Below are 11162 nucleotides of genomic sequence, written 5' to 3'. Positions count from 1 at the left end.
GAGTATGGATTTAACCAAAAAAAAAAAAAAAAAAAAAGGCCCTCTTAGGGCTCCATCCTAGGCTCTGTTTTTATTTTGTACCCTCTGTATAGATCATCTGCATCTTTCTAGTAGCTTAGATTGTCACTTATGTGCTATTAATGTTATAAAGTCTAGACTGAATTACATGACTATCTCAGTAATGTTTCTGAATGGAGGGAATATAAGTGATTTTTATAATTTTCTTTTTACTGTTATTTTCCAAATTCTCTACAAAAAATATATGTTATCTTAGTATACCTCAAACTCAACCTATCCAAAATGTAGTTTGTACAAACCTGTTTTTCATTTCGTAGTCTCTGTTTTAGTAATTAGAACCCTAACCACTTGATTGCTGAAACCAGTACTCTGGGAGTTATCCCTGATTCTTTTATCATTGTTGAGACAGAGTCTGACTCTGTTACCCTGGCTGGAGTACAGTGGCATGATCATAGCTCATTGCTACCTCAACTCCTGGGTTCAAATGATCCTCTCACCTCAGCCTCCTGAGTAGCTGAAAGTACAGGTGCATGCCACCGTGCCCAGCTAATTTTTTATTTTATTTTTTTAGAGATGGGGCCTCACTATGTTGCCCAGTCTGGTCTTGAACTCCTAGACTCAAGCAATCCTCCAGCCCCAGCTTCCCAAAGTGCTGGGATTATAGGCGTGAGCCACCGTGCCCAGGCCTGACTCTTTACTCTGCCCTTATACCGGTGTTCAAACCTGTCATGTAGTCAAGAAAGTTTAGTCAGTTTTACCTTTTAATGACCTCTCCAATTCATCTGCTTACTTGCATTGCTACCACTCTGGGCCAAGCCAATATCATCCCACTTTTCAGTATACTTTTTGTTATATTTTGAAATTTGAATCATGGACATGTTTTTATCTGATTGGAAAAATATTTGTTAAAGATTTTTAAAAGAAAATTCTAGTAATCCATAGGCATTCAAAATAGGTAACCATCTACTTAGCACTTAATACTTAACTTTACAGGGAATTATACAGATGGATATTCAAGGAAAATTAAAGGCAATAATATCCTGTCTTTTATCAGTTCTGTTTCAAACTTCAGGGTGTTAAAAATTACTTGGTATGTAACAGTGAGCCTGTCTTGCTCTAGGCTACTGTGTTCATTCCAGATCTCAATGAAGGAGTCAACATTTTGCTAAATGTTAACTCAGTCTTTTTTTTTTTAATGGTTGGTATAGGTAGAGATGGAAGATTTTGATGCAAATATCGAAGAACAGAAAGAAGAAAAGAAAGATGCAGAGGAAGAGGAAAGCGAACTGGTAGGAGACAGACCAACCACTTTGAACAGTGTCTCTTTATTAAAATTCTTAAAGAAGGTTTAAATTCAGATCTGTGGTCAGACAACCACTGTTGATATACACTTTAGCGGTATAAGTTTCCATAATCATCTTCAAGGAGACTTTTGGATACTCTTTCTTTTTCCCCAGACCAAAAGAACCCTCTACTGTGGTGTTAAAAGAAAGTTTTAACAGAGTGCTAAGAAACTTACTCTTGTACTCATCTATTTGTGGGTGGTTTTAGGGGAGTATACCTTTTAAGAAAATAATTACATATGAAAGGGCATTCTTACATTCCAGCAGATATGTGGCACAGCCTACCCAACATAGGCATAATTGTCTCTTCTTTGCTACAAGATCTCCAAATTTAGTTTCTGTCAACTGAGGCAGAAGAACTTACTGAATGGGGAGGCAGAGGGTTGCCACTGGCTGCTAGATTTGTTCTTGCGCATTTTATCCTAAGTGACAGGGAAAAATTAAATGACTGTGTAGGCAATGGATTTTGCTTAGGCTGATTAGAGGCTTACATAGTGTGAGTTTAAAGTTTCTGTGTACCTAATGTAAAATGCTTTCGATCACACCTCTGTAGAGACGTTTGCCTTTCCCTGTCATTCAAGAATATGCGACCTATAGAGTTACGTTGACTTTTCAGTGTTTGCTGAAGTACAGAGATTAGCAATGCCTTGGAATAGTGTTGCATTTTAAATCCAGAATATTACTCGGTTTATTTAATACTTGAGCCCTTGCTAAAATTGCTCATCATATTCCTTTGAAAATGTACAAAATGAGAACTCTGATTCCTACACCCTAGAGTATACAGAATCTCCAGGGAGTGGTCCCATCGAACCCGTGTGTGATATAGAGGACTCTTGATAAAAACTGTGTTTATATAAAGATGGTGTCAATCTCTACATTCCAAGATTTCAAATGTGGATTAAAAAATAAGTTTTAAAGTTAATGGCATTTGAGTCTCAGTATGTGTTTTTTTTAAATCTATTTTTCTTAAGTTGTATTTTGGCATACATAATTTAAAATTTAGGCAGGATATTCACTACAAGGTCCACGCTCTTCTGGAATATGGCTAATGACTTCTTTAGCCATTTGCAGCGTGTGTACTAGAAACTGACTATGTGAGAAGTCTATAATGTTTTAGCTTTCTGAAGCTCCGTCTTTCTATTGTGGAGATTTCAGTTCAAGATATGGTTCGTAACATCTGACTTGCTTAGGTGTAGGTCAAAACTTGGGAACTTTTAACTGAATGTACTATTACTTTTTTAAAATGAAACACACTGTAATACTATATTTTTATGTCACAGTCATGGCAAGGAAGCCTTAGAATTCTACCCTGCTGGATTATCTGCTTTATTTCCAAGTGGCCTACAATTTCAAGCAATGGGAGGATAATATAGTTTAAAGGAAGAACAGGATGATTCCATTAGTGGGGAATGAATACACTTGTTTACCTAACTTGATTATAAAACTTCTCTTAACCCATTCAAAGATGCAGAATTGAAATCTTTTACTATTGGAGTCTATTCTGAGAGTAAAAGATTCTTGGAGAATATATTAACCAAGGGTTAAGAGCAAGTTTCACACCAACCACTCAGACCATTTAAATGGAATTATCAGTAAACCTTGCATTTTCCACTCTGCACTTATTAATATAGCTGGGTGAAATCCAAAGTTTTGCTGGTAAAGATAATCCTTTGTAGGGGATCATTGGTATGATAGTTTGCTGCCTTTAGTGCTTCAGTGAACCTAAATAGATAAAATTTATAAATATATTATTCCAGTGATGCTTAGTTTTCAGATGATTTTTAAGATGTAACTTGTCTCGGTACTTTTAGCACTATCACTTCAGCATAGCTTTGTCTTGGTTTGTTCTAAAAAATGTATTTGGAAAATATATAATTTATAATCCAAAATACTACCTAGTAAGTTGAAATTGAATTATTAGTTCTGGCTGATAGACTAGAAATGTATGAAACCCATAGGATTATGCTCTAGTAAACTCTTACACAGAAGCTATCATCATGAAATCTTCAAAATGCTTTGTGACTTACTTTACCTGTGTGTCAGTTTGTTTCATGAACATTACCAACAGTAGAGAGATAGATTGATTCATAAAAGAAGATGCTGACACCTTTGATGAATCTGTCCTATTTACTAGATTCCAATATTAACATTTCTGTATGTTAGATCTAATGGAAAACAGTCTAAATGAAGGTAAAGGGGAATCATGATAAATCACATGGTAAAAGCATATACTTGCTAGGTTAATAAACAGAAATGATTACTGCATAGCTCAATAGGCACATTGGGAAATTAGAAAATCTTTTGGGAGTGAGTTCGAAATAAGCCACCCAGTTATTTTATGAAATACAAGATGTAAGTTGCCAGTGTAGATTTCTGGTTTTGCATGTAATAGGATAACATAATTTTTAAAAACATCAGAAATAATAATCTAGTTTTCAACTAATAAAAATGTTCTGAATTTGATTCAGTAAAATTAGCCTTTGTATGCTCTAACTGGTAAATGAATTGAGTCATTTTAAAATGAAGTTGAACTTCCTAATCGGGTAATTGGGTTAAGTGCTACCAATTCTTTTCCTTTCTTTTGAGTACTTGAAATTACTGAAATATAAAGTAACTATCTTGAAGAACACTTTTTGGACCTTATGGCTACTATCAGTTGATAATAGCAGTTATATTTAGAAGATAACCTAGCTAGTATTACAAATTATCTGATACTCTGAATAATATTAATATTAGCACAGTAACTACCTGTACGTTCTTATCGTATTTGCTATACAGCTGTTGTTCAGACTACAGTTGTGAGTCCTGAACTGTAGCTGCCTCAGAGCGCCTTCATGATACTATTCTGAAGTGACTACTCCGAAATGTGGACAGTGCAGTTTGGTGAATTTGATCATTTAGTTTCTTCAAAGATAATGAGATTGTGTTTCCCCTAAGGATGTATTTACAGCTAGTCAGTGGAAACTGAATCCATTCCCAGTTTTAATGCTTTTCCAGTTCAAACGTGATATGCATGTATGTGTCTCTTTCTAACCCTTCGAGCTTCTCTCTGTGTACGATTTAGGGTTACATTCCGAAAAGCAAATGGGAGATGGACACATCTGAGGCAAAGCTAGGTGGGTATTTCCTTTTTCCTGTTTTTATATGTGATACCTGATGGTAATGGTCATAGATCTTTTCTGCTATAAGAGGAACAAATTTCCTAAACCTTCTACTTGAACAGAGATTTCTGGCCTACCTTATATCCTCCAATCTATTTTGTTAGCTTTTATATCTTGTGACAAAGTCATAAGTATTTTTAAAGAACTGCTTTCAATACTATTTAAAGTTTTTAGAGTCAACAGAAATATTTGATAATTCAGCAACAAAATATTGTCACTTATAAAATCTATTCTTTTATATTAATCAGAAATGTTGGTGCTGATGAGATTTCTTTTTTAAAGAATATTTAAGTGCAGTCCAAAGTTAAACCTGATTATGAATACTTTAGATAATAAAAATAATATAAAGTTTAAAATTAATTAAAAGGCATTTATTCTCCTTGTATAATAAATGAGAGTTTCTGAGTAGAGAGAAGCAGATATGTAATTCAGGTTTTTGAGGAGCCTGCTTTATAAAATTCAGTTTAAATTTTTCTTCAAATTGTTAATGCCAAATTCCAAGATAAACCAGTTTAAATGATTGTCTAAATCAGAATTTGAAGTTGCTTAATGTGAAGTTATCTGTCAAACAAAAAAGTCATACATACCCAATGGATTCCCTCTAGTATTTGTTGGTGAAAACTGCAAAATATTTTTTCAGTTTTACTTCGTTTAAAGAGAACCATTTAACATGTTGATTAAGATGTATTAATAAAAATCTAAAACAATGTGCTAAGGACTTTTTGAGATCAGCCTTACTGATGTATGAGGTATGACTGTCAGTTTATGTTTCTTTTCCTGGTATTATACTCCAAAACTAAAGGAACCATCTAAGTATCTTAAATTGATACAGGAAGTTTGAGTCGTTTAGTTGCTTCATTGCTTGGGACATGTGTTTCTGACATCAAAGGAGCGCATTTTACATGCAATTACATAAGCTATGCCTTTAATTTGCCCCAGCTACTTGTGTTAGCAGTTGGTATTGACCAGGTCCTGTGTTAAAAGACAGTTCCGCGAACTGTATTATTACATTACTGGTATAGGTGCTTTGTTGTCAAGTCTAAAAGATTTTTTTTAGTTTATGTCGTGTGAAAATTTTATGTGGTTTTTGACATATTCTTCTAGTCGTCTTCCCTCTGTGGGAAATCTTAATAATAACTAATTGTCATCTTCCAGAGACCCTTAAAGCACTTATGTGTTTAAATGCAATTAAATATGTAGGAAAATAAAAATTACAAAATACTTTAAAAATAATAATAATGCTTTAGTTCTGCTTATTTCGATGTTAGATTAACTCTCTGTGAAGTTCTGTACGTTAGAATGACCCATAATATGCTAAGATCTTTTCTCTCTTCTGGTTTCTAAATATTGATTATCTTTTGGGGCAAAGAGAGATCGTAAAGATAGTTAAGGGGGATGTAAAAGTGATAAATATTAGCTTAACGTGTAATCTTTAGAGGCCTCATGTAATACATGATCTGGGGTAATGCTGTTTCAAACTCAAACCAGTCCATCTTTTACTTTTCTGTTTTTAAAAGGAAAAGGGAATTTAGTTGTGATGATTATTCAAGCATATATATTAATATTGGTATTTCTTGGAATTTCTGGAAAAAATTCTGGCCCGTCTACCATTTGCTTCTCAGAAAATACATTTTATACAAATTTTCAGTTTTAAAGACAGAATAGTAGATAGTGAATTCCAGAAATGGATTTTTTAAAATAAACCATTTCAATGAAAGGCACTGAAGATCTGGTAATAAATCTAGGAAATAAATTTTAACATATTTGCAGTCGGGTTTTATTTTTTAACAAGAGTGACAGTAATGTTATATATAAGGACTTGTATCTTGCACCACTGTATTGAGAGCTAATCGTACCACAGAGGAAGGCAAATGAGTGTGCATTCTTGAAAGTGCTTACTACTTCGAGGTTGGTCCATTGACCCAACTGAGAAGATTCTTCTCTAAAACATGAGGATCTTGTGTCAGATCTTGTAGCCTATTTATGTTGCCTTCCTTATCATAACAAATTTAATATAATTTGATTACCAAGTACAATTTATTTTTCTGAGTACCAACATTCCCCAATTACTCTTGGAAAATGATTATACTGGGTAGAAATGTATTACGTTTTAGCAGTGTCACATGTTGAGCGAAAACAGTTGAATCTGAAACAGAGGAATTTTGATTCACAAATGAGTCTGCCAGTGAGAACATACTTACCTATATAGTCTTTCAAGCAGCTGGTTAGATCTTATTGCAGCTTCTTGATCTATGCTCATTAAGTATAGTACACAGTTCAGCCTGTGCCTGAATGTTAAATTGAAAGTGATGTGATTTTAGAACAGTTCACAACAGGCCTGAGCTACCTCTGGCATGGAGTTGTTGAAGGCTGCCTGTGGCCCACCTTCAGTCCCACCAGACTGGTTCTTCCCTGCTGGGACACAGGCATCCTAATGCAAGGGCAGGTTGTTACTTGCCACATCAGGTGCTGGGATTCAGCATTGAAGCTACTTAAACTCCAGTGATATGATTTTAGTTTCTCATACTGTGAAGCTAGAATATTTGAGACTGTTATCATCCTAATTTAGGTTTCTTCATATAAAGTACTTTTGCTTTTCTCATCTCAGTGTCATTTGTCTCTACTCATGAGTTGTATATTGGTTTTCTACGTGTCAGACAGATTCATCTCTTCGGAGTTGGAATATAATTATTATTTGTATAGGTGCGTAATCTTGTATGTTTACTTTGAACAGATTTTCAGAAATACCATTTACATTTAGAAAATACATAGCTGTATCTAAGGAATTTTTCTGTTGTGCTATAATACATACTGTTTCAAATATGTGATAAAATTCTGTGACCTGCCAAGTTGGATTTAAAACCTCATCTTCATCTTAAAACTTCATCTTTTGAAATCTCTGAAAATCATTAGTGTGCATGGATTGAACACCAGTCTTTCTGTAATTAACAACCCCAGATTTCTCTCCCCTCACCTTATGCCATCCATCTGTGTGTTTGGTTTCCAGTATGCCATGTGGAAGAGGTGTGAGCCTTTCTTCAGCCCAAGAAGGAAACTTTAAACATATTTGCACAATAAAATTTCAAATTAAACATTTCAACAAGGGTGCTCAGACTAGAAATACATGCTCTTCTGAAATTCCATGTTGCAACTGTAACTCCTGTCATATATACCCAGTGTATGAGGAAAAGTTCTTGCAGTTTTCACACTGCCCTTCTGTATTGCTGCCTGGCTGTGCTCTGTTGTTGGAATTGAAATATGAAATTTTTACTTTGAAGTATGTTAATGTCAAAGTTGATCGTATTAAGTTTGGAAATCTTTTGAGGTTTATTTAATAAGTGTGTTGGAGCTTCTTTCTCTTCTGGTAATACTGTACACTGTTGAACCGAGAACAGTTTTATTGTTTGTGGGACTTTGTTGGTTTTCTAATACCATAACCTGTGTCCCTGTGCAGTCAGGGGGTCACTTCTTTAAGATCATGTATAATATGGCCCGTCATATACACGTAGATAGAGCCATTTGGTACAGCATGTGATTCCAGAGATTAGACGACTGGATCTCTTGAATCCATACATGTTAAAATTTTGCCAAAATGAGATGATTAAAATTTTTGTGAGTTTTATAAACTGTTGCAGTTTGCCTTACTGATTTTTCAATGATAATCACTTTTATGGGAAAGGGGCTTAGGAACAAAAAACTTTGCCACGAATGCAAAATCTTACTGGTTTTTAAAGCTTGTAACAGTTAGTTGTGTGTAAAACTTTTATATTTGAAACAAACTCACCCTTTCTGCCACTGCTTTCATTGCACTTTTCATACCAAGTTCTCTCCAACGTGGTGTCTAAAAGATTTTTATTATATACACTCTTTATGGAATTCAATGAAGTGTGGTTATGCTGTGTTTCTGAAGTTTTTAGGCTTTTCTTCATTGGCCTACCTAGTACTAGTGTGTTTATATGACTTCAGATGATTCAGAAGTTTAGTGCTTCATTGTAGCAAAAAATGTATATAACTCATAATATCCTACATGTAGCATTCAAAATCAATTATTAATAACCAATAAAAGACTCAACACATTTTCATTGCGTGTTCTTCTTTAAGACACCTAAACTCATATCTCATAATTTCTGAATCTGCAATCCCTATTCATTAATTGATTATAGTTTTTGAGTTGTTGGAAAGCCTAGCCCTCTCAGATTCAGGGTTCAGAAAGAATTATCAGGTCTGGTAAAATTGTCTGACTAGCCCTTAGCCTCAGAATGGTCAACTTCATAGTATGAGCAAAGAAAGTGATCTCATATAGTCAGCTTATTCATGAACATTAATTCATGGTGAATGCACTAACAGCAACCGAAAAAAAAAAAAAAACAAAAAGTGTTCATCTAAAACCTTAAACGTTAGCTTGGCTCATTAAGTTCTTGGTACTACCTGCTTTTCATATGACACAGTATCAAACATGATTGCAGATGAAATGGGTGGTGTTAATATTGTGTTAAAGAAAAAAAGAATGGAAGACACTGTCTGGAAAAGCCCAACTTTGCATTTGCCATCAGAACATGAGAGCTATGGTGGGTGGGAGGACAAGGAGACCAGGAGCCAAGTGCCTTTTCTTGCCTTGCCCATATTTGCTCTTAAACCAACATCATAAACATAATGGCTACCAGAGTGAATACCAAACAATGGAAATTCTGGCACAGAACTTGATATTATCTCAGCCAAGAAGATAGTTTGGATCTGCAAGTGATGCTGCACTCAAAAATGTGGATATGCCCTCTGAAAGTGTTCCAGCCTTCTTTTCCCCTGTGTGTGTGTCGTGTGCAAACTCACACTCTTCCTTAATGCTACGGCTCTGTGTTTGTCCCTCAGACAAGTTGGATGGCTTGAGGACTGGTACTAAAAGGAAACGTGACTGGGAGGCCATTGCCAGCAGAATGGAGGATTATCTTCAGCTCCCCGATGATTATGATACTCGTGCTTCTGAGCCTGGGAAGAAGAGGGTAAGAGACTTTGTCAATAACTGCCAACGAATGAAGGGCCCATTTAGGCATCTGGTTTTAGGAAGTTACAGGCAGATAATCACATGAATGCTATTTTTAAAATGATTTAGTTTACGCTATGTCATGTTACACTTCCCAAAAAGGAGTCATACCTTATAAATTATCTCATCAAAATGTACAAGTAACTTAAAAAATTGGAGAACAGAACCTCACATGGCTAGTGCGTTGTCAACCTTAAAGGCATTGGGAGTGGCCAGTCACTTGTGCCATTTTGTCATGGGGCAAAAGAAGCCAAGTACAGAGTAGGGTATTGAGGAGAACCTGTGGAACTTCTTAATGGATAGAGTGTGGAGGGTCCAAAGGTAGATAGAATCAAGGGTGACCCCTTGGTACTCTGGCCATGAGCACTGCATGTATGTGGTACCATTTAGTGAGAGAGAGAAAACTGAGGGAGTCATAGGTCATGATTTTTGGAACTGAGAGAAATAATTTAAGTTCTGTGAGAGAAATTTTAATTTTTCTTCTAATTAAGTTAGAAGTGTAAGTGAAAATGTCAAAATGACTGTTGGATTTATTAGTACAGAATTCACCAGGGAGATCAGACTGAACTAACAAATTTCAGGAAATGGTATTTAAAAGCATGGGACTGAATGATCTTGCCCAAGGAAAAAGTATAAATGGAAAAGGCAATAGGACGCCAGACTCCAAAATGTAGTTCAGATAGAGCTAAGTGTTTCAAGAAGAAAAGAGTGTAGTCAGTTTTTAAATGATGCAGAAAAGACAAGTAAGTTTGGAACAGATAAATGACTGCTAGATGTGGCAGCATGGAGGTCACTGATGATTGTAGTTTGTCATCAGTCTACAGTGATGAGGGGGCAGAAACCAGTTTGGAGCAGATTAAAGAATGAATAAGAAATGATGAAGTACAGTACAGCATATGTAGGCAACTTTTTGAAGTTTTGCTATGAAAAGGAATAGAGAAATGAAGCTAGGGCATTAGATAGGTCTTTACATAAATGTTGAATTCAGTAAAAGTGATAGATGTGTATATCCTTTAAAACAAAATAACAAAGCAAAGGGATCATATATACTGTTCTGTACAGGTCTTTTTCAGCTATTCCATCTTGATTTTTCTGTATAAGCATATACAGACCTACCATTCTTTTTAAAGGGCTCCTTAGTGTGCCATTCTTTGGTTGTACAATCAGTTATTTAACTAGTCCCTTTGTATTAGTCTGTTTGCGTAGCTATAAAGGAATATGGGAGATTGGGTAATTCATAAAGAAAAAAGATTTATTTTGGCTCATTGTTCTGCAGGCTGTACAGGAAGCTTGGTGCTAGCATCAGCTCCTGGTGAGGCCTCAGGAAGTCTTCAATTATGATGGAAGACAAAGGAGGAGCCAGCATGGCAAGAGAGGAACCAAGGGGAGGGGGTCCCAACTCTTTTTAACAACCAGATCTCATATGAACTCAGAGTGAGAACTCACTCATTACCATTAGGAGGGCACCAAGACGTTCATGAGGGATCCTCCTCCATGACCAAACACCTTCAATATTGGGGATTACAATTCAACATGAGATTTGAAGGGGACAAACATCCAAACCGTAATATGAGATCTGAAGGGGACAGACATCCAAACCGT

At 35.5% G+C, this 11162-nt stretch overlaps 1 protein-coding gene across 1 annotated transcript in view; it reads left to right on the top strand.

Moving 5' to 3' along the window:
- YLPM1 (YLP motif containing 1) overlaps positions 1 to 11162 on the top strand; it is a 76283-nt gene that overhangs the window by 60079 nt on the left and 5042 nt on the right. Inside the window, exons 16-18 of the mRNA XM_011949809.1 lie at positions 1227 to 1307; positions 4426 to 4477; positions 9389 to 9519. Coding sequence (XP_011805199.1) covers positions 1227 to 1307; positions 4426 to 4477; positions 9389 to 9519 — 264 coding nt within the window. The remainder of the gene's footprint in view (positions 1 to 1226; positions 1308 to 4425; positions 4478 to 9388; positions 9520 to 11162) is intronic.

This window comes from Colobus angolensis, unplaced genomic scaffold, assembly GCF_000951035.1.
Source record: "Colobus angolensis palliatus isolate OR3802 unplaced genomic scaffold, Cang.pa_1.0 Scaffold3, whole genome shotgun sequence".
In the NCBI taxonomy this organism is placed as follows: Eukaryota; Metazoa; Chordata; class Mammalia; order Primates; family Cercopithecidae; genus Colobus; species Colobus angolensis.
The sequence above is the reverse complement of the archived record's forward strand: the minus strand, read 5'-3'. Positions and strand labels throughout refer to the sequence as shown.